Here is a 25,769-nt window from a genome sequence, read left to right on the forward strand (position 1 = left end):
TATGGCGAAATACAATGGATAATGTGACATGTTATCCACTGTGGCATGGTCCGTTAGATCTGATCCAAGTAATAATTAGACCCAAATTTGAGAGACCAACCTCAATTTCCTCCAATCCAATGGCATCACATTGAGGAAATTATTGGGTAGCTATCATGTAGGATTATAGGCAAAGGCAATAAAAGCATCAATTTTCATTAAATACGTTACGAACAGAAATCATATAGGATGAGCACTATAAAATATCATATGGGAGGGGATTCATAGTTTGTTATGTTTCTCTTAATATTAATATTAACAAATAAGTATAAAAAGTCAAATTTTTTATTTAACGAAGTTATTAGTCTGTGATTAAAATATTCTCTTTTTTCTCATTTTCAACACTTATTTTTTAGCAATACATACTATATGACCATATGATACACACTAAATAAACTAATAATCAAACAAGTTAATATACATCTATAAATAAATCGATTTATAATTTTTAAAATATAAAATTTATAAATATACAGTATATAGTCAGATGATATATACTATAAGCTTTTTTGATACATACCTAACAACGATCCAATACACACTTATCGATAAATTGATACATAGTTTACCAAACTTAGTATTTATCAGTATACAGTATATGGTCAGTTGATACACATCTAGCAAAATATTCATCTGATATTTTAAAATACATCTCTAGTTAAAGTAATACAGAGTTTTTAGAATATAGCACTGATCAGTATACAGCACATGACCAAATGATACATAATAAATGACTTACTGATATATACTATAAGTTTTTTTTAATATATACCCAGCAATGACCCAACACATACTTATAGATAAAATGATATATAGTTTATCAAACTTAATATTCACTAGTACATAGTATATATTCAATTGATATACATCTAGCAAAATATTCATCCGACATCTTAATATTTATCTCTAAGTAAAATGATACATAATTTTCATAAACTTTTAGATGCAAATATCTTAAAAAATAAGAAAAATTTAGAAGAGGAGAAAATGACTCTAGGAAGATCTCATGAATCGAAAAGATGGCACATAGGGTTTAGAAGATAAGAAAGAGACTTGGGAGAAAAATCTTATGGACGAGAGAAATAGCTTGACGAGGAAGATAATAAATAGAGAGGCTTGATGAAGAAGAAAGAGGATATAGACAGTCATAAAGGATCTCTCTTAGGCATATATTTTATTTTATTTTAAATTTCAATTATGAAACTAACGAACTCCATTAGTAAAAAAATTCAATCCCTTTTGACTTTTAGGTTCTTTCTTTAAGATGCAAAAAAAAATGTGGCATAAAACAAAGCCCACCCCCTATGATGGCCTATATTGCCCACCCCATATGATTTTTATTCATACATCACCATGGTCAACCATGAACAAAAATCATATGGGGTGGGCATTATAAAATATCATATAGGATGGTTTCATAATGTGCCATATTTCTCTTAATACTAATCTTAAAGAATAAGTCTAAAATTTAAAAACTTTTTCTAGTAATGGAGTTATTAATCCCATAATTAAAGCATTCACTTTCTTCCTCATTTTCAATACATAACGATTCATACCATATGATCATATGATATATACTAAATATATAATCAATGATACATACTATAAATTTTTTTGATATATATCCAGTAACGATCTAATACACATCTACAGCTAAATTGATATATAGTTTATCGAATTGAATATTCATCAGTACATAGTATATAACTAGTTGATACATACCTAGCAAAATATTCATCCAACATCCTAATACACACTCCTAGATAAAGTAATTCATAGTTTTTAAAATATAGTATTTATTCTTATGCACCCAACACATGAGCAAATGATACACACTAGATTGCTTATTGATACATACTATAAGCATTTTTTATACACACTTAGTAATGACCCAATACACAACTCAAGGTCTTTTCCCCTCTTCCAAATTTCTCTTCTGTTCTAAGATCTTTACATCAAAAATTTATGAAAATTATGTATCATTTTATCTAGAGGGGCGTATTGGGATATCGAATGAATATTTTGCTAGATGTGTATCAATTAATCATATACTGTATATCAGTAAATATTAAGTTCGGTAAACTCTATATTAATCTATCTGTAGATATGTATTAGATTGTTGCTGAGTCTGTATCAAAAAAGCTTACAGTATGTATCAATAAATTATCCAGTATATATCATTTGCTCATTTGCTGTATACTTATGAATGTTATATTTTGAAAATTATGTATCATTTTATCTAAAAATATGTATTGAAATGTTGGATGAATATTTTACTAGATATACATCAACTAGTCATTACTCTATATGAAACTAAATTTGATAAATTATGTATTAATTTAGCTAAAATATATATTAGATCATTACTGGATATGTATCAAAAAAATTTACAGTATATATTATCTGATTATATATTTAGTATGTATCATATGGTCATATATAATACATATTACTATATGCTGAAAATATGGAAGAAAGAGAATATCTTGATCATGGACCTAATAACTCCGTTAGTAGAAAAAGCATTTGACTTTTAGACTTATCTTTTAAAATTAATATTAAAAAAAATGGTATACTATGAAAACCACCTGTTGCGACCAACTTCCTATCACCTATCGCCTATCGCAAAGATGAGCACCTGCAAAACAATGTCCTTACAAATCGGAGTTGTGTCCGATGGAGACCCTCCGATGCCTAAGTCAGAGAAAAAATTGGTGAATAGTAGATTTGAATGTCGAGAGTAGCAGAGCTCTGGCTCAAAAGTATCTTTCCGATGCTGTTCACTTACCCTCTTTTTATAGATGATTCTGATGTAACTGTCGAGCACGTGGTCCCACTTTTATGGTACTAAATTATTGGATCATAATTGTAGAGTTAGTGGATCGTTAATTTCTACTAATTATCATGACACGTAGTCGATAATCGCTCATAATGGTTATAGTATGTTGAGCAGATTGACTGATTATATGTCGGTAATATTGATATATCAGTAGAAGGTCTAAGCGAATCATCGGCTAGTAGTTCTGATGTGCCAACGGTCTTAGATCGGAGGTTATTCAAGTTGTCTGCTATTGATCGGTAGCAGTCGAATGTTAGTCAGTTTATCGATCATGAGTCCATGTGATTTGTTCAGTCAGTCGATGCATAGTCAAAATTATTTATGCGATCGGTCGGCCTTTGTTGAGTCGAAGTCGAAGTTGGTTGACTTGAGTCGGGAGTCGATTGACTTACCCCAACAGTTGCCCCCCACTCCCAAGTCCAAGGTGATCCGACGCATGCCACCACGTGATTTTGTCATGTTGGATGAAGGAAGTCATTTCATGTCATATCGAACCCCGATTTGATAGCTAGTTTCTTCGAGATGTGAGCGTCGGATATTTTGTCATTTCGATGAGTACAGAACCATCATTAGACTGTCATATTGACAGGACAATTCGATATTGGATGTCAGTGTTAGACATCATTTCGAAAAGATGATTTGATGTCAGATGATATGATTCTGATAAGTAGATCTTTGCCACGTGTCTGAATGTCATTGGATCGGAGCTGTTCATGCGGATAGTGGTGACGTGGCTCGATCTGGAGTAGGTGCGATCAATAATCGACTCAGATGTCACCATGTGTCAATATCTGATAAGATCTTGATTTGGATGCTTTGATCCTGACCGTTGAGGGATCCTATATATATAGGATTGCTTTCAGCCAACTTTTTACTTTTCATTTGTCTTCTTTGCTGCGAAAGGTCTGCCAGAGGATCATTCTAGCATTCAAAGACTTTTTTCCTCCTCATCTTCCTCTTTGAGTTTCAGGCTAAGTTTTTTGTCTTCTTTGACTCATTTTTCATCTCCTTTAGTCTTCTTCTCTTCAATGGCTAGGGGTTCCTCCTCTCGAGATGGTCGGTCAGAGAATCCAACTGACGATTCTCCATCAGACCTAAAAGTGGAGGCTTCTTCACTTTTGGAACCGAACATCGATTGGCTCTAGAAGCAATATCGCATCCCAGAGCAATTTCAGCTCTTTGCCCCTGATGCCGACAGTCAGGTGAATGCCCCTCCTTTGCATCAGGTGGCTTTTTATGTCAAAGATCTTCAGACGAATCTTCAATTTTCGATTTCGGAGTTCATTCGAAATATTTTAGACTACTATGATCTTTGTCCTACTCAGCTGGCATCAAATTTGGTTCGACTAATAATCAATTTTACTCTGTTGTGTCACTTACTGCCGATCGAACCTCGTCCTTCTCTTTTTCATACTTTCTTATCCTTTGACCTCATCCCAAGGCTAAGGGTTGGTGGTTCTTCAACCTCCGAAAAGATCTTTTTTCATTATCGATCTTCCATCGTCCATCCATAGATGGAAGAACTAGTTCTTTTTTGCTTCTTCCCCTCTTCCTTGGGGCTTTCCTTCTCACTGGGGCGATCCAAGAATCGATCCCAATGATAACAGTCGGATGAAGGTTGATGATCGAGAGGACTTCCATCGGCTGAAGGATATGGCGGTCCCACCACAGAGGAAGCTTATGATCGAACAGGCTCTCTATGACGTCAGCCTCAGTTCGATCACCAACTTAGGTATAGTATAGTCAGTTACTTCCAACTTTATTTTTCTTTTGTTTGTTTTTGGATTATATTGACTTTTGTTTTGATTACAGCCATGCAGCCGAGGGTGCGAGTGTCGAACGTCGATATTCGTCAAAACGCTACGAGGAAGAAGACAGCATCTGAGGCTGGTCCTTTTCGACCATCCAAGAAGAGTCGAGCTGCTGCTTCAACGCCGGTTGAGGAACCTGATATGCCATCTGCATCGATTTCTGAGCCAATCTTGGCACCGTCAGCCTCGACAGTGCTTCCCACTGCACCATCTAAAGAAGGAGCTACGAGAGAAGGAGCTGCCGCAGCAACATCGGTAGCTCCACCAACCGAGGAGGTTCAGGCTAAGGTGGAGGCTGTGGCCGAACTTGAGCAATCTGCAGCCGCATCGGTTGTTTCTTTAGCAGGAGTTTCTCTGACGTAGTCGAGTTCAAGCTTCCCCTCACTTTCGAATGTGGGGCCACCGATGGAAGATCGGGGAAAGGCTCCGATGACTTCGGTGGGCGATGTAGCGTCGGAGGGGCACCACTTCGACCTTAGAGTGTCTGAAGATGAGTCAGCTCTAGCCAATCCAATATTGGCTAAGTGGCTCATCCAAGCCGCTCTTCTCTCGATCGATCGGGAGAGTCGAAGAAACCAGACGGTGGCTAAGATCTTCCCATCCTTCTACCCGATGATACTCGGGATAAGTTGCTTTCACTCTTTTTTTTTAATCTGATCTGACTCATCTTCTATCTACAGTTGATCCACGACATGTCTGACCTAGAAGCTAGCTATGTGAAGTTCGACGACTTCCATCAGACATGGATGAATAAGGTGGCGGCCACCGATGCTGAGAAGGCGGCTGCCCTCGAGCAGCTTAAGTCGAAAGCTGAGCGGGAGACCAAGCTTCAGCAAGAAGTTTTCCAATTGACTGATGACTTAGAATCTTCTAGAGCTGAGCTTGAGTTAGCTCGTCAAAATATTTCGGCTTTTGAGTTGTAGGTCAAGAGCAAGAAACACTTCATCCACCAGCTTCGACAGAAATGAGATGAATATATTGCTGAACTCAAAGCCGAACATGGATGACATTGGGCCAGCCTGGAAAGGTTGGCACTGGCCGAAGAGGAGTCATCTTCTGCATGAGCCGATGCTGAGTTGGCAAAGATGGAAGCAGAGTCGGTGAGGGAGGCATTGAGTCGGGCAATCAAGGACTTCAAAAATTTAAAAGAATTCAAGGAAGAGATCCTCAAAGGTGGGTTTGCCTCCTACTACGTCGGATATGAAGACGGTCGAGATGAGATCAAAAAATTATATCCAAACCTCGACTTGAGCAGCATCATCCCTTCAGCATCAGAAGACGGAGCTGCTGAAGAAGATGCAGTGCCGATCGAAAGAAGAACACCGACAGCACCAGAGGTTGTCCAAGTCTCTGAAGCTACTCCAGAGCAAAGAGATGAAGGCGGTGACTGATGATCAGTGTATTTTTTTTTTTTTGTAATCAAATACTTGTAATCAGACTTCGATCCAATTTTGTAATCACTTCTTTATAATGAATGAAAAGAATTTTCTAAGTCAAGACTTTGTTTTGCTTGTCTAATTTTGTTTGTCTGCAATGCATGGTTCTTTAGCTACCGAATATCAATCGACGAATCGAGCATTCGATAGGACTTGTAGAATCATCCGTTAGTCACATAGCTCTTTTGACATACTTTAAAAATTAGGATAAATGATAATAAGTCGAATATCCTGGGTCCGATGTTTAGTCAGGTTTGTACGTCAAGTCGTTTGATAATCGGTGGCAAGCTAAATATCCTTCGACTGGCCATAGCTGAGTCGGTATAATTTCAATCCGATCTTGGTTGTATTGGCATAATGTTTCACTTAGTTAGGATTAAGTTAGCATAATAGTCTTTTGACTATGATTGGCTTTTACATTGGAAAGTCGAAGTATATTTAATACCGAGACATAGTTGGTATTATGGCTTTTACAGTGAAAGTCGATATGATTAATATCGATTTTTACAGTAAAAAATCGAGATAAATTTTATGTTGAAGTATAGTCAATAGTTCGGCTTTTACAGGGAAAATCGATGCATGGTCGATGGTTGATAAAAATCGACCGTTCACTTATCGATTCAAAATCATTCCGTAGTCGACCGAGACTTGTGATTCTAAAATTCTGTATTTCATTTTGAATAATGTATATATGGATAATTTTATTGATGATACATCTTTAAATTGTCGGCATTCCATGTTCGGAGAATAGCTGACCCTTCAAGTGTCTCTAGCCGATATGCGTCCAGTCTGAGTGTTTCGGCTATTCTGTAAGGTCCTTCCCAATTTAGAGATAGCTTTTCTTGATCCAAAGATTTTGAAATTTTTGCTTTTCGTAGAATCAAATCTCCTGATCGAAAGATCTTCGACTTGACTCTTGCATTATAGTACTGGACTACCTTTTGTCGATATGCAGCAATCTGAACTTGAGCTTGCTGTCAGACTTCTGAAGGTAGATCTAAATCGGCTCTCCGACATTCGAAATTGCTCGGCTCACTGTATTGCTGAATCTTTATTGATGGCAATCCGATCTCAAGTGGGATCATTGCTTCTATCCCGTAAGCCAAATTGAATGATGATTCTTCCATCGGTATGTGAGGGGTTGTTCGATATGCCCATAAGATCAGATATAGTTCTTCCACCCAGAGGTCTTTAGCTTCATTCGATCAGATTTTGAGTCCATGCAGAATCATTTGGTTGGTTACCTCCACCTCTTCATTTGATTGTGGATGGCCGACTGATGTGAGTTTATGCGTAATATAAAATTTCGCATAGAACTCTTTGATGTTCTGATTGTCGAATTATCGACCATTATCAGTGATGATGGTATGTGGCAAATCGAATCTGCATATGATTAATTTCTGAATGAAGTCTTCTATCCACTCTCAGTAATTTGTACCAGAGGTTTAGCTTCTATCTATTTGATGAAGTAATCGATAGTGACCACTATGAACTTTCTCTAACCAGATACCGGAAGGAAAGGATCAAGTATGTCAATTCTCCACTGTGTGAAGGGCCATGATGCAACAATCGATGTTAGCTGGCTGGTCGGTTGGTGTTGTATATTTGTATATCTCTGACATGGTTCATACCTTCAGATAAGCTCAACCACATCTTTCTTCATGGTGGGCCAATAATATCCTTGTCGTAGGACTTTATAGGCTAGAGATTTATCCCACAAGTAATTTTTATAAATTTTTTCATGAACTTCTCAGAGTGCATAGTCGGCATCTATTGGTCCCAAACACTTTAGTAAGAAAAGGAAGAACGATCTTTTGTAGAGATGACCATTCATCAGAATATATTGAGAAGCCATCCATCGGAGTCGTTTGGCTTCTGAGAGATCTATAGGGAGAGTCCCATGGGTCAGGTACTGAATGATTGGATCCATCCAGCTTGGTTCAACAGTGAGTTGTAATACTTCCTCGACTTTATCGATACTCGACTGTTCGAGGCATTCAATGAATGTTCGACCCAGCAAGTAGCAAGTCGGGAGAGTGTATCGATTCGAGTATTTTCATTTCTCGAAATGTGAAAGATCTCAAAGTATTTTAGGGTTAATATAAGATCCTTCTCCTTTTGAAGATACTTCATCATGATAGGGTCTTGAGCTTCAAATTCATCCTTGACCTATCCAGCAATTAATTGCAAGTTGGTGAAGACCTTCAGACTGTCAATGTCAAGTTCTTTGACAATCTTCAAGCTGGCTAAGAGCGCTTCATATTCGGCTTGATTATTTGATGCTTTGAAGTTAAACCGAAGGATATATTCAGTAACTATCCCTTTAGAATTTGTAAGAATGAGACCAGCTCCACTACTTTGTATGTAACACCCAAGTCTACCTTAGGTCGGGTTTGAGAGTCATGGTCTGCTTTATTGTATCATCAGTTTCATCCTCTGATTTATTGTCGGGTATTGTACATTCGACGATGAAGTCGGCTAGAACTTGTGCCTTCATTAACGGACGTGGATGTATTGTATGTTGAATTCATCAAGCTTTACTACCTACTTTGCCATCTGACCCGATGTATCATGTTGATGTAAGATCGCCTTCCACGGCTGATCTGTTAAGACTACAATTGGATGTGTTTAGAAGTACGAACAAAGCTGTTGTGATGATATGATCAGAGCGTAAATCATCTTTTCTGCTCTTGAGTATCTCACCTCGACATTATGTAGCACCTTGCTAGTATAGTAGATCGATCGTTGAATTTGATTTTTATCTTCTTGGATGAGCACCAAACTAACCACCTCTATCGAAGTCGCCAAGTAGAGATACAGTGTTTCTCCGACTTATAATTTTGTAAGCAAAGACGGAGAGGCTAGGTATTTTTTTAAATCTTTGAATGACTGTCGACATTCATCTGACCATGAGAAATTCTTTGTTTGCCGCAAGGTCTTGAAGGATGGCAAGCATCTCTCAACCGGCCTAGAGATGAATCGGCTGAGTGCAGTGATTCTTCCATTGAGTTGCTGTATCTCTTTCTTCAAACTTGGGTGCTTCATATCGATGATGGCCTTTATCTTTTCAGAATTAGCCTCAATTCCTCATTGTGACACAAAAAATTTAAAAAAATTTTTAGAAGTCACTCCAAATGCACACTTAGTCTGATTCAACTTCATCTGATGTCGTTGAAGTATGCTAAAGACTTCTTCCAGGTCCCGAACATGCTCTGAAGTTTGAGAGCTCTTCACCAACATATCATCCACATATACTTTCATATTTTGTTTGATCTATGTCTTAAAAATCTTATTAACAAGTCGTTGGTAGATGGCTCCGGTATTTTTTAGATCGAAAGGCATCACTTTGTAACAGTATATGCCCTTGTCGATTACGAAAGCTGTGTACTCTTCATCTTCAAGTGCCATCCGAATCTGATTATATCCGACGAAGGCATCCATGAAGCTTAAAATTTGATGGCTCGAAGTCGCATCAACCAATTGATCAATCTTCGGTAGTGGAAAGCTGTCCTTTGGACAAGCTTTATTCAAATCTGTATAGTCGATATAGATTCTTCATTTTTTGTTGATTTTTCTCACCATCATTATGTTGGCGAGCCAATCAAAATAAGTAACTTCTCTGATAAAGCTTGCCGTGAGGAGCTTGTGGACTTCTTCATCAATGACCTTCTGTCTTTCAAGGGTAAAAGGTCATTTCTTCTGTCTCACTGGCTTGACATTCGGATTGATGTTGAGTCAGTGAGTTATTACTTCCGAAAGAATGCCCGACATATCGATGGCCGATCAAGTAAAAATATCGGTATTTACTCTTAGTAGATTTATTAGTTGCTATCACTCCAGATCAGACAGCTACGATCCAATTTGGACCGTCTTCTCGGGATCTTCTTCTTTTAATGGGATGGAAATCAATTGTTCAGCTAGTTCACCCCTCTCCCGATTCTCTCTTTGGTCCAAGTTGTCGACGGACAAAGAGTCTTCAGGTTTATTATTTCATGTGGAGACTAAGAAGCAACATCGGACTAGCTGTTGGTCTCCATGCATTTTTCTGACTCCATTCCTCATGGAAAATTGAACTAGTAGATGGTCTGTCGAGACCACTGCTCTCAATGCATTAAGACTAGATCATCTGAGTATGGCATTATAGGTCGAAAGAATCTGAACAACTGTGAATGTCACAAGAACAGTGCTCTGTTGTGGTTCAGTTCCCGTGGTTAAGGAGAGAGAAATTTTTCCTTCCATAGTGACAGCATCCCCAGTGAAACCGACTAATGGCATCGAGATTCTTCTGAGTTGATCAGTCGGTAGTCGTATTCAAGAAAAAATCAAGTAAAAAAGAACATCAATCGAACTTCGATTATCTACAAAAAAAAAATTTACATCATAATTTGCTATTGTTGTCGAAACAACAACAGCATCATCATAGGGAGTTTGAATTTTTCAAACATCCTCTTCCAAAAAAGTTATTACATTATTGAGTTGTCGCCTCTTCGCCAACTCTTCTTCGAAAGTTTTTCGCCAATTCGATCATCCGGAGATCATATTGATCACTCCTATAGTCGGCTGATTATTGATAGCCTCCTCAGTTTGCGATCGAGGTTATCGGTCGGTAGGAGGTTGAGTTGGCTAATCTCTTCGATATTTCTTGAGATAGCCTCACCAGATCAGGACCTCTATCTCATCCCTGAGCTAGATGCATTGTTCGATATCGTGATCGTGATCACGATGAAACCAACAGTAATCCTCCAATTACGGTTCCTCGAGGGTGCCTTCATCGATGGGGGGTGCCATAGGTACTCTGTTCTTTCGATCTCCATGAGAATCTACGCACAGAGAACAGAGAGAGGAGTATAGGAGTCATACCTACCATAGTTCGGCTTCGGACTCCGTCATGGGGGTGAAGCTTGCTTATTGGAAGGTGGCCGACTTGATTCGATCGGAACTCCACCTTTTTTTTGTTTCTTCTTCTGACTCTTGCATTCCGTCTGGAATCGATCAGAAGCAACCTTGTCCATGCGGATGTGCTTATACGTGCATTTAAGAAGTTCAACATAGATTCGGGAGAGAGTTTTGTCCAAAGAGTAGGAGAACCTGGATCCCCTCAGACCTCTCTTCATGATCGATATGGCCATGTCTTCATGAGGTCCCTGACCTCAAGTATGACCGTATTGAAACAGACCACAAAGTCTTTTAATGTCTCAGCCTCTCCTTGTTTGATCGAGAATAGACTGTCGGATGTTCGTGATAGCCTTCGGCTAGTACTGAAGTGGATCACGAAAGAATATTCGAGCTGCTCAAAAGAGTCAATGCTTCCCAACTGGAGCCCAGAATACTAGACCCGAGTAGCTTTTTGAAGAGTTTTTGAAAAGCTAATGCATAAGAGGGCATCGGTAGCCCCCTGGATCATCATGAGAGCTTTATAGCTCTTCAGATGGTCGATTGGGTCGGTGGAGCCATCGTTTGGCTCCACTTGCGACATCTTGAACTGAGATGGTGTTGGAATTTAGGATTTCAAGCATGCATATGTGTTTCAAAAACTTAATTTTTTAAACACCACAGCGGAGAATAAGATTAAAATAATTTTAATCTAAATTTTGCATGCATAAAAATATAAAATCACAAGGATCTATTTCATATACTGAAATTGATATATGCTGAAATTTAGATTATGATCAAATCACATACCTATTTCATAATCTCTTTCTTCAAATCTGAATCTGGAAGAGATGAGGCTCTCTATTAGCCGTGCAAGTATCCGATCTCTATGAGTATTCACTTGGGATCAGTCTGGAACAGTCATCTAAGATCTGAATTTTAATTCTCCAAAATTCAACCTGCAGAATTTGAACGAAGCCTGGATCGCGATCAACGTTTGATCTTTCTCCTTGATCTTTATCTTCTCCTTGCCTTGTGGTGCTACAAGAGATCAACAACCAGTAGATGAAGGGCCGCCCAACATCTTGGGCATGTGCAACACTTGGGATGCACATCCCAAGTATAGGGCGTATATGGGACGCCTAAGGGAGAAGAAGAGAAAGGAAGAAGGAAGAGGGGCGTAGGGAGCTCTTTGGGTGTGGAGAGGGGGCAGTTTGGATGGGCTTAGGACCTTAGGGGAGGTCCCCTTTTATAGGCATAAAGATTGAATCATATTCAATCTCAAAGTACAAGTCCTACTTGTATTGGATTTCTTCTTTTCTTAAGTTATCCAACTTATATTAGGAACCCTTATTAGTGCCAACTATTGGAGACATTGCACCCTTAAATAAACACCCTCTTTTGGACCCAAGAGACACCCCATATGAGAACTAAAGGCCCTCTAATCGATGGACACGCCCAAATTGAACAATTCAAAGTGACACCCCATAATAACCATCAAAGAGATTCATAAGAGACTTGCACCCTTAATTTATGTGATCCATAACCTTAGACACCCAATAATTGGAGTCTCATGAATCTTATTCATGTAGGTAATCAGCAGATAATTAACTTAGAATTAACTTATCAAATAAGTAATCCTAACTGAAGGAAAAATTGGGTCCAACCATGTGCTAGCAAGGTTATCATGAACCCAATAGATTTCTCTAAACCCAATTGACACTTCATAAGCTCAATTATTAATTTCAGGGATGATCCCTTTGTTGTGTGACCTCATTGATTTAATTCTATCTGGTAGTGAGACATACAATGATCTTTATCATTATATCATTGAAACTATTTTCAATGAGTCGAAATAATTTCACTCTAACTCAATAAGGATTGTCGATCTGGAACAACCCTGGTGAGCTCTCACAATCTACCAGTGATACCTAGCAGTATATAGTGACATCTCAGTAGAACTGAAATGAACCTTTAGATGTAGTTAACGTGTGATTCAGTCTCTCTATCGTGAGTCCCGACTAGATAGCAGGTTATGGATAAATCGTCAAACCTCAACATCAGTCATATGATAGATTCGATTAGCTCAAGTCCAGACGTGATGTCTATGAAAACTCTTTTTCATCAATCACTCTACTGTGGCCACAGATTCATGAACTTAGCTTCTCAAATTCTATAGGACTACTCCTCTCTATCAAAGTTGATAGATCCTATCTTGATGCATACCCTACTCCTACAGTGGACCAACTATCGTCAATATCCACTACAAGGGCTCCTTGAGACCCATGTTTATATGTCAATCAAATTCTAGTTGCCTCACTGCGAGTAGTAGTACCATCTCAAGTCAAAAGATCAGTCACACAAATGCAATATCGAGATAATCACTGATGATTGAATAGAAATCCAAGTGATCTCTCGTATGGTCACTAACAACCATCCGCACTCATCGTCCTGTGTCTCTACACAGTAGATTAGAGATCCATCTATTCCAAAAAAAATAATTTATGTGTTAGTCTATCCGAATCTATCACTATCCTCATGATGATCCTTTGATCGAGAGCCTTTAGGAATTAAATACATGTCTCTAATTCTCAACACCTTGAGAAAATGTATCGAAACTAATTCCATGAATGATTCAAGGACATATTATGCTTGAACGAAAAAGAATTTATCCTTTTATTGATCATATCAATATATTAAGTATAAAATTATGTCCTAGATTAATTATATTGTGTCAGCCATATTAGCTTCTAAAACATACATTTAACAATCTCCCACTTGGACTAAAGTCAATTGGCCATAAATCTAAGTCCCATCTTTTCAAGGTGGACTTTCATTTTTAGTTGGCTCAACTGCTTAGTCAGTGGACCTGCCACGTTATCCATGGAGTCTATTCTTTACATCTCGACATATTTCTTATCGAAGTAGTCACGTATGATATAATAATGCTGCTCGATGTGTTTTGATTTCTGATGAGATCTCGGCTCCTTAGCAAGTGCTATGGCTCCATTGTTGTCGCAGTACTGTGGTATGGCATCTGATGTCATAACCTCAAGTTTCACAATGAACTTTCTGAACCAAAAGCCTTCCTTTACAGCATCCAAAGCAGCGACATATTCAGCCTCCATGGTCGAATCCGCTATGATGGATTGCTTGGAACTCTTCCAGCTGACTATACCACCATTGAAAACGAACACATATCCTGATGTAGATTTTCTATCATCAGAATCAGACATAAAGTTTGAATCAATATACCCCTCAACTCGCAACTCAGAGTCTCCTCCAAAGATCAAGAACAAATCCTTAGTCCTTCTTAAGTACTTAAGGATATTCTTCACAGCTGTCCAGTGCTCTTCATCTGGATTCGACTGATATCTGCTTGTGACACTCACAATAAGGGCAATATCAGGTCAAGTACATAGCATGGCATACATGAAGCTCCCTATTATCGAGGCATAAAAAATCCTACTCATTCACTGAACCTCCTCAGATGTGGTCGGACATATCGTCTTAGAGAGACTAATACCATGCCTAAGAGGTAAGAGACCTCTCTTGGAGTTTTTCATGCTAAACTTCTTCAGCACCTTCTTTATGTATAGCTTTTGTGATAGGCCAAGCATCCGTTTAGATCTATCCCTATAGACCTTTATTCCAAGAATATAGGATGCTTCTCCTAGGTCTTTCATGGAGAATTTCTTGGACAACCATCTTTTGTCCGTGGTCAGCATGAGAATATCATTCCCAATGAGGAGAATATCATCCACGTATAGTATAAGGAGATTGCACTCCCACTAACTCTCTTGTATACATAAGGTTCCTTTTCATTTTCGATGAAATCAAACGATTTGTTTATCTCATCAAAATGATGGTTCCAACTTCGAGAAGCCTGCTTTAATCCGTATATAAACCTTTCCAGCTTGCAGACTCTATGATCACCATCACCAAACGTGAAACTCATAGGCTGCTCCATATAGATATTTTTCTCAAGATATCCATTCAGGAAGATAGTTTTCACATCCATCTGTTAGATTTCATAATCGTAATAAGCTGCAACAGCAAGCAAAGTGTAGACAGATTTTAGCATGGCTACGGGCGAAGAAGTTTTTTGATAGTCAATACCCTCGAGCTGACTATAACCTTTAGCCACAAGTCTAGCTTTATAGGTCTTTACCTTACCATCGGCATCTATCTTCCTTTGTAGATCTATTTACATCTAATAGATATAATACCTTCAAGTGGATCCACTAAAGTCCAGACTTGATTCGAGTGCAACGAGTCAATTTCTGACTTCATAGCATCCAACCATTTTTTGAAATCGATGTCAGATATCACCTCGTCAAAGGTATTAGGATCATCACTATGACCCCTATCTCCCATAAAGAATATTTTCTTTACTTTCTCCATAAGCATATCCATGTACCTTTTAGGAGGTCAGGAGATCCTGCTAGATCTACGAGGTAGCAAAAGAACATCAACTACTAACTCATGGACTACGAGTTCCTGAGGATCTATAGCTCTAAACTCTTCAGAGGCCTTCTCTTCGAGTTTCACTAACCTCCCACTACCGTCATCCTGGATAAACTATTTTTTCAGGAACACGGTATTTCGACTCACAATCATATTGTGGTCTTATAGAAGTAGAAGTAGTATCCCATAGATTTTTTTGGATATCCTATAAAACGAGCTATAATAGATCTATCCTTCAATTTTTCTGTCATTTATCTTTTGACTTAGACCGGACATCCCCAAGTCTTAAGATAACCCAGACTCAATTTTTTACCGAACCATATCTCATACGGTGCAGTAAGAACGGACTTTGATGGAACCCTATTCAACAAGTAAATTGTAGTTAACAAGGTATGTCCTCAAAGAAATAAGAGTAGATCAGTGAAGCTCATCATGGACCAGACTATATCCAATAGAGTCCTATTTCTTCTTTCAGATACCCTGTTGAAATGAGGTATTCCAGGAGGGATCCACTGAGAGACTATGCCATTGTCCTTAAGATATCTCAAAAATTTTCGATTAAGGTATTCACCTCCTCAATCAGATCGAAGAACCTTAATGGGCCTGTCTGTCTGCTTTTCTATTTCATGTCTGAATTTCTTGAACTTTTCAAAGACCTCAGACTTGTGTTTCATGAGATACACATACCCATACCGTGAGAGATCATCAGTCAAGATAATGAAGTAGCTATAACCACCTCTGACTTATACATCAAATGGTCCACACACATCGGTGTGTACCAGGACAAGTAGCACTGTGGTGGCCCTTTCCCTATGTCCTATAAAGGATAACTTAACTATCTTTCCTCGAAGGTAAGATTCACAAGCTAGATACGACTCTGGACAAAGAGAGCCAAGGATCCCATCCTTTTTTAGTTTGTTTATCCTGTCCTCTCCAATATGGCCTAGTCTATGGTGCCACAAGTACTTCTGGTTAATTTCATCTCTGGGTCTCTTTTGACCTACGGCACTCACTATTTGCTCGTTTAGATTCACATTTGCATCAATATGCAAGTGATAAAAACTGTTAATTAAAAGATCTTGTGCAATCAATTTATTTTGAAAATAAATGGAACAAAAGTCTGTATTGAAACTAATTTCAAAACCTTCCTGTGCTAGTACAGATATGAAAATTAAATTCTGACTAGCTACATGAACATAATAACAATCTTTTAAATCTAATCTAACACCAGACGGTAATCAGAAAGGATAAGTACCAATGGCCTCTACAGCAATCTTTGCTCCATTGCCGACTCGAAGGATCATGTCACCTTCCCTCAACCTCCTACTTTCTATCAAACCCTGCATAGACGTGCATGTATAAGTACTTGAGTCAGAGTCTAATATCCAACTAGAAGTAGAAGAAACCGTAAGGTTAGATTCAATTACGAACATACCTTCAGAAGATTTGTCATCTTTTTTGGTCTTCAGGCTCTCTAGATATTTAGGATAGTTCCTTCTCCAATGGCCTTCAGTATGACAGTGGAAACACTTTCCCTTTGCCTCAGCCACTTTTGGATCATCCTTTTTTGGCTTGCTCTCTCTCTTATGTTTCTTCACGGATTTAGCCTTCTTCCTTCCAGAAGACTTTCTCTTGAAAGAAGAAGTCTACTCCACAGTAAGAACAGAGCCCCTTAAACTCTTCAAGGTACCCTCCGTTGTGACCAACATGTTAACAAGTTCGAAAATAGTGCAGTCAAATTTGTTCATATGAAAATTCATAATGAATTGACTATATGAACTGATAAAGAATTGAAGGATCAGATCCATCTGCAATTCTTTTTGCATATTCAGTCTGAGCTTTTCAAGCTCCTCAATATCCTTAATCACTGTCATACAATGCTCATGGACAGACTGCCCTTCCCGCATCTTCAGATTAAAGAGTCTCTTGGATACTTCGAATCGTGTAGTATGGCTCTGCTCACCATACAACTCTTGTAAGTGGTAATCATGGCTCGAGCAGTGGGCATATGCTCATGCTAGCTTTGCAACTCGTTTGACATAGACACCAGCACATAGCACTTAACCCGACTATCTTCATCCATCCACTTCTCAAAAGCAGCTCTCTACTCGGCAATAGGATGGTTTGGCAATACAATAGGATTCTAGTCGAGAACATGATTTAACTTTTTAGAAGTTAGGATAATCCTGAGGTTTCTGAGCCAGTCTTTGAAATTATTACCAGTCAAATGATTAGTTTCAATGATGTGAGCTAGAGGGTTTGAGACTGACATGATGGTTTATCTGCGAGAGTAGAAATTCAAGTTAAACTTATGTACTTAATTTTTAATTTATTTCTAAGAACTTTAAGATGCAAATAATAACTCCCACTAATTTTTTGGATCCCTCCACTCTCCGAAAAGAAAATGAAAACCCTAACGTGACAAAGGATTCCTAATGGGTGCTGCGGTTCCATCGATGACATGCACCTCACCTAACAGTTATTGGTAACTGCACACCGATGCGTAGGCAACTCTTTGCGTAGATGCTTCACTAAGCATGTTGCAGCGACTTGATCTCTAAGTCATGTGGGCTCACCTAACAGTTATTGTCAATACTTCTTAGTTAAGTCTGATCCACCATTCACAAGCAGGTGCAAGACCATCATTGAGTCCCTCACCTAACAGTTATTGGGCCCAAATCCATCCTTACCCTAGAGTAACTCTTTGCTAATAGAGTGGTTGCGTATTTTCGATGCAACTGAACCACTGTGACCAGTTGAGAACAGTCAACGCCAGTAACACGCCAGCACATCTACAACGATGGAAAACCTATGAATTTAATATTTATGAAAAGATTTAGATTTAGGTCTCATCTAATCAGTCATCGTATGATCGATCTAAGTGGCATGGGCTAAACCAGATTGCTAAGCAACCTAATTCAAGTCCCAATCTTTCAAATTGGTCGATAAGTGAAGATCGATGGGGGTCCCTCCATTACCTTCTTTAGTCACCAATAAATTGGTCAAATTGGCAAATAAAATTAATTAAATAACCACATCTCATTAACTTATTTTAAACACCAATAGGTTGATTGATCAGAATTAGTTAGCTCAAACGAATCAGACTCAAGCCAATAAGCCAAATTAGATCCTTAGGTTAATCAATTCTATATATGGGACTCAATTAATTTGATCAACAATAATTATATGATCATTAACTTAATTGATCTAACTCAATTCAATAATTGACTCGATTTGATCAATTACTTAATCGAATTAGATCCATATGACTCAAATCAAAAATCTTAGATGTAATCCTATTACATGACCTAATTTTTTGATTTTTTTATGATCAAAATCCTCATGCACAAATACAAATTTCAGATTCTAAAATCATATTTCAGATCTAAATTTTTTGCATGAAAGTAAGTTTTAAAATATGAAAATAATTTTTAAGTTTTAACATACAGACATATATCACATATACACATGTAAAATCAGATCAAAAAAATTTTAGATCTTAAACATGATTTCATATATCTCATATACTAATCATAGATCAGTTTAAACATGCAATCATATATCATATATATAGATTAAATTTAGATCATAAAAAAAAATTTTAAGTTTCATGCATGCATCTATATTTCACATGAACATGAACTAGAACTCTTTCTAGATCAAAATTCAGATCTTTGCATGCATCAACATATCATCTATATGTTCTAAAATCAAGCCTAAAATCAAATTCTAGATTTGAAGATCCTTCCATACATCTCATATATCGAGAAAAAAATTGATTTTAAAATCTTTTCAAAATTATGTATATCAAAATTCAGCATAGGAAAATCCGTAGCTCTGATACCACTGTTGAAATTTGGGGTTTGAAGCATGCATATATATTTTAAAACTTAATTTTCTAAACACCGCAGTGGAGAATAAGATTAAAATAATTTTAATCTAAATTTTATATGCATACAAATATAAAACTACATGGATCTATTTCATATGCTGAAATTGATATATGCTGAAATTTAGATTGTGATCAAATTACATACCTATTTCGCAATCTCTTTCTTCAAATCTGGATCTGAAAGAGATGAGGCTCACTGTTAACTGCATAAGTATCTGACCTCTATGAGTATTCACTCAGAATCAGTCTGAAATAGCCCTCTAAGATTTGAATTTTGATTCTCTAAAATTCAGCCTGTTGAATTTGAATGAAGCCTGGATCGCGATCAACGTTTGATCTTTCTCCTTGATTCTTATCTTCTCTTCCCCTCTAGCTTTTCTCCTTGCCTTATGGTGCTACAAGAGACCAACAACCAACAGATGAAGGGCCGCCCAACACCTTGGGCGTGTGCAACACTTGGGACGCGCATCCCAAGTATGGGGCGTATATGGGATGCCCAAGGGAGAAGAAGAGAAAGGGAGAAGGAAGAGGGGCGTGGGGAGCTCTTTAGGCATGGAGAGGGGGCGGCTTGGATAGGCATAGGACCTTAGGGGAGGTTCCCTTTTATAGGCACAAAGATTGAATCATATTCAATCTCAAAGTACAAGTCCTGCTTGTATTGGGTTTCCTCTTTTCTTAAGTTATCCAACTTATATTAGGAACCCTGATTGGCACCAACTATTGGAGCCATTGCACCCAAAAATAAACATCCTCTTTTGCACTTAAGAGACATCTCATATGAGAACTAATGGCCCTCTAATCAATGGACACGTCCAAATTGAACAATTCAAAGTGGCGCCCCATAATAAGCATCAAGAAGATTCATAAAGGACTTACACCCTTAATTTATGTGATCCATAACCTTAGACACCCAACAATTAGAGTCTCATGAATCTTATTCATGTAGGTAATCAGTAAATAATTAAGTTAGAATTAACTTATCAAATAAGTAATCCTAACTGAAAGAGAAATGGGTCCAACCATGTACTAGCAAGGTTATCATGAACCCAATGAATTTCTCTAAACCCAATTGATACTTCATAAGCTCAATTACTAATTCCAGGCATGATCCCTTTGTTGTGTGACCTCATAGGTTTAATTCTATCTGGTAGTGAGACATACAATGATCTCTATCATTGTATCATAGAAACTCTTTTCAATGGGTTAAAATAATTTCACTCTAACTCAACAAGAATTATCGATCCAGAACAACCTAATGAGCTCTCACAATCCATCAGTAACATCTAGCAGTATATAGTGGCAACCCAGTAGAACTGAAATGAACCTCTAGGTGTAGTTAACATGTGATTCAGTCTCTCTATCATGAATTCTGATTAGATGGCAGGTCATGGATAAATCGTCAAACCTCAACATCAGTCATATGATAGATTCGATTAGCTCAAGTCCAGACGTGATGTCTATAGAAACTCTTTTCCATCAATCACTCTACTGTGGCCACAGATTCATGGACTTAGCTTCTCAAATCCCATAAGACTACTCCTCTTTATCAAGGTTGATAGTTCCTATCTTGATGTGCACCCTACTCCTACAGTGGACCAACTGTCGTCAATATCCACTACAAGGGCTCATTGAGACTCATGTTTATGTGTCAATCAAACTCCAGCAGCCTCACTACGAGTAGTAGTACCATCTCAAATCAAAAGATCAGTCACACAACTATAGTATCGAGACAATCACTAACGATTGAATAGAAATCTAAGTGATCTCTCATATGGTCACGCTCAGTGCTAGTTGTTCTTTAACAACCACCCGCACTCATCATCCTGTATCTCTACACAGTAGATTAAAGATCCATCTATCCCAAAGAAAGTAATTTATGCATCAGTCTATTCAGATCTATCACTGTCCTCATGATGTCCTATGACCGAGAGCCTTTAAAAATGAAATACATGTCTCTAATTCTCAACACCTTGAGAATATGTATCGAAACTAATTTCATGGATGATGCAAAGACACATTATACTTGAATAAAAAAGAATTTATCTTTTTATAGATCATATCAATATATTAAGTACAAAATTATACCCTATATTAATTACAATGTGTTAGCCATATTGGCTTCTAGGACATACATCTAACAGATAGGATCGACTCATCTAAGATGTGCTGAGAGAGAGGCTGGACGGTGTGAAAGTCGTAGTCACTGGTGGACTTCCTACCTTCCACCTGAAGTCGGATAAGTCGGCGGTCGTTTTTCTGAAACTTGCGTTCATAGTCGTCCAACCGTCGTTGCTGGAAAACTCCGGACGAGCTTGAAGAAGAAGCAGAAGGCGTCCACGATCGTTTTTCCTTCCTAACACTATGAACATGAGAAGGAGAGGAGGAACGCCATGAGTGGTGGGTGGCACAGTGAGAGTGCCGAGAATGTGGTCGTCCATCTCAATTAGAGTGTCGAGACAGTCGCTCCAAGGAGAAAGAAGGTGATCATCGTGGAGGATGGCAACTGTGCCTGGAAGGCATCGGTAGTGCCACCGGTTGTTCCGCCAGTGGCTACTGCTGGGTTTGCTACTGTTGGAGGTTTTTGACCGCTTCCGTCAAAACACTCATCTGCTACACAAGTGCAGCGATCTGGACGTCCGTGGTGATCACAAGACGTGAGGAACTAGGCTTTGCTATCGGAGATGGGGGAGGAGAATCTTCCCTACGGGAAGAGTACCTTGCTGAGCCAGTTGAATGTTGGACTCTGATTTTCGGTATGATTGACTTCAGATCTCCCCCTTCCTGATGCGCCAATCTGTTACGAAAAATTCTTTATCGCCTATCGTCGATGATGAATACCTGCAAAACAGCGTCTTCATAAATCGGAGTTATGTTCGGCGGGGACCTCCAATGCTTAAGTCAGAGAAGAAATTGGTGAACAGTAAATTTGAATGTCGAGAGTAGCAGTGCTCTGGCACAAAAGTATCTTCCCCGTGCTATTCACTTATCCTCTTTTTACAAATGATTCTGATGTAACTATCGAGATGTGGTCTCATTTTTTATGGCGCTAAATTATCGGACCATAATTGTGGAGTTAGTGAGTCGTTAATTTTTACTAATTACCGTAAACATAATCGATAACCGCTCATAATGGTTATAGTATGTTGAGTAGATTGACCGACTATATATCGATAATATTGATATGTCGGTAGAAGATCCGAACGAACCATCGACTAGTAGTTCTGATATGTCGACAGTCTTGGGTCGGAGGTTATTCAAGTTGTCTGTTGTTGATCGATAGCAGCCGAATATCAGTCAGTTTGCCAACCATGAGTCGTTGTGATTTATCCAATTAGCTGATGCATAGTCGAAGTTGTATGTACGGTCGGCCAGTTTTTGTTAAGTCGAAATCGAAGATTGATTGACTTAAATTGAAGATCGACTTACCCCAATACTACCTCCTATGATATTTTATAGTATTCGTGCCATATGATTTTTATTCGGTTAACCATGATTTAACAGGAAAAAGATTGGCTACCTAATAATTTTTTGTCGGCCGCTAGCCCGCATTGTTAAAATATAAATCCTTATCATAATGTAGGCACGATTGAGCGGTCCTCATTTCCTGATCGGGTCAAAAGCACCAATCAATAAAAGAACAATATTGGAAGTAGGTAACAGAGGACAAAGCTCATTCCGGTGCTGACTGGTCCCGAGACGAGCGATCAGATCACGTGGCTGACGGCCGCATCTGGCGCGCGTTTTTGGTCGCAGGGAGGAGTGATGATCATATTGCAGTGGCGGTCGACAATGGTCCGACCGGCGGAGCTGATGCCACGGCGGCGGCTGTGGAACTCGAACCTCGACCTGATGGTGCCGCGGTTCCACACGCCGAGCTTATACTTCTACCGACCGGACGGTTCGCCAGAATTCTTCGACGCGGAGAGGCTTTGGGCGGCGCTGGCTAAGGCACTGGTGCCCTTCTACCCGATGGCGGGCCGGCTTGGCCGGGACGAGGACGGCCAGATCGAAATCGACTGCAACGGCGACGGGGTGCTCTTCGTCGAACGGGAACAGGGAAAGTTGCAGAAAATTCGGTCAACATCCTACTAAGCAATTTTTAACATGGAATAGGGAAGAGCGAGTCCCACGAAGCCAATATTTTTTCTATGTCCAACAACTTTCCCACGTCAGCCATCTTTTTCTGTTAAGTCATAATTAATCATAATTATATATTTAATGGAAACGTCATTGTCTTTATCTATAATCTTATCCGATAGACTCATTCTATCCAATAATTTCTCATCACACTGGCAATGGTCGAGAACGATGGATAACAATACTGGACAGGAGAAAGGTGCTCTAGGATTTTTTTTTTTTTTTTTTTTTTTTTTTTTGGTAACCAAGGTATTCTGGGGTTTACAAGATAGAGACAGCGTACCAAAGCGGTAGGGGGCTCCGTATTGTATGCACCAGGTGCAATTGGACCGCGTCAAATCCCACGGTGGATAACACGCCACGCTACCCTTATATTTCACCAATTCTCGATTACGAGCTATCCATCGTGCATACGCTTCGGGATTTGCCTCGGTTCACTTGCACCTGGTGCATGCAATAATCTCGCAAAAAAAAAAACAAAACAAAAAAAGCCTGGGCTTTATCCTGTTAATTTTCAGACGACTCGTTAGAAATAACCTACCGAAAGAGGAGAATCCAATTAGAACATCTTCTCGTTTCTTCCCAGCTCCCATCCCTACCCAGACCCAGCCTTTAAACTCCGATGGATCCCAGCAAGGAAATCGCTGTCGACCTCCTCCCCCTCCTTCGAACCTACAAGGACGGCCGCATCGAACGCCTCTACGGCAGCAACGACTTCGTCCCACCCTCCCTCGACACTGCCACCGGCGTCACCTCCAAAGACGTCCTCATCGATCCCCATACCAACTTATCCGCCCGTCTCTTCCTTCCCGACCTCACCTCCCTCGGCCCTTCCCAGAAGCTCCCCGTCCTCATTTACTACCATGGCGGCGGCTTCTGCGTCCAGAGTCCCTTCTCGCCCCTCTACCATAACTTCGTCAACTCCGTCGTGGTCGAAGCCAAGGTGATCGCCGTGTCAGTGAACTATCGTCTGGCGCCGGAGCACCCGCTCCCGGCGGCCTACGAGGACGCGGCGCGTGCGCTCCAGTGGGTGGCGGCCCACGCCGAGGGGCCTGGGCCCGAGCCATGGCTCGCCCAGCGGGGGGAAATCTCGCGCGTGTTCTTGGCCGGCGACAGTGCCGGCGCAAACATCGCTCACAATATGGCGATGCGGGCGAAGGCGAGGATCGAAGGGTTGGTGCTGATCCACCCGCACTTCTGGGGGTCGGAGCGGTTGGGTTGCGAGAAGGACCGGGCTGACAAGCCGTTTCTGGAGGCGGAGGTGGTGGACCGGCTGTGGCCTTTCGCGTGGGGAAGCGCGGTGGAGAGCGACGACCCGCAGGTGAACCCAATGGCGGAGGGGGCACCAAGCCTGGCGGGGCTGGGGTGTGGGCGGGTGCTGGTGGCCGTGGCGGAGAGGGATGTGCTGAGGGACAGGGGGAGGGCGTATTGCAAGGCGTTGAGGGGGAGTGGGTGGAGTGGGGTGGTGGAGCTGCTGGAGACCGAGGGGGAGGACCATGTGTTTCATCTGCTCAACCCTTGTTGCGACAAGGCGGTGGAGATGATGGCGCGGTTGGCGGGTTTCCTTCGTGAGTGGCGGGTCGACGACGGTACGAAAATGAGTATCACAAACGGCTCCCGCTAGGTCCTGGGCCTCGGCTCCAGAAAGTTCTTTCTCAACAAGCTGGTGTTCAAGGCTTTGGAGTAGGTGGAGCGTGAGTCTCGTCGAGCAAGGGGTTCAATCTAGATGCAGACGAGGAAAAATATGTATGTTATGTGAAAAATAAGAAAACAAACATCCTTGCGTTGTTAAATAAATAATAATTTACTGTCAATAAAAATTATTGGGTATAAAATATCCCCAGCTGAAGTTCGTAAAAAGCCGACGCTTTCAGGACCCTTCCGACTTCCGACCTTGTATGGCATCTTTCTGAACTCCCTCGACCGTCCGGGCTTCCATAATACCATCCGGACTTCTCCGATAATGAGCTCCTCCATTCATCTACCGGACTGCTCCAAACGTTTTCTGAACTTCACTATCAGCCGATTTTCTACAGTGATGGACTATTCTCCGAATCTCTTCCAGACTTCTTCCGGCCACGAACGACTTTACTCCGAACTTCTTCCGGACTTCGTCAATGTTCGAGCTTCTCCAACAACAGGACTTCTACAGTAACCAGACTCCATCCAAGTTTCTACGGCGGTCGACCGCCTTCCGGATTTCATCCGAGCTCCTACGAGAGCCGGATCCCAGCCGAACTTCTATTGCAAGTGGACTTCATCCGAGCTCCTACAAG

General features: G+C 39.9%; 1 protein-coding gene across 1 annotated transcript; it reads left to right on the top strand.

The window, feature by feature from the left end:
• The first annotated feature begins 23,973 nt into the window (after positions 1–23,973).
• Positions 23,974–25,353, top strand: LOC105041381 (probable carboxylesterase 2). Its single transcript, XM_010918343.4, has one exon. The coding sequence runs from the start codon at positions 24,116–24,118 to the stop codon at positions 25,115–25,117; it is 1,002 nt and encodes a 333-aa protein (XP_010916645.1). The 5' UTR covers positions 23,974–24,115; the 3' UTR covers positions 25,118–25,353.
• Positions 25,354–25,769: the final 416 nt, after the last annotated feature.

This window comes from Elaeis guineensis, chromosome 3 (genome assembly GCF_000442705.2).
Source record: "Elaeis guineensis isolate ETL-2024a chromosome 3, EG11, whole genome shotgun sequence".
NCBI lineage: Eukaryota > Viridiplantae > Streptophyta > Magnoliopsida > Arecales > Arecaceae > Elaeis > Elaeis guineensis.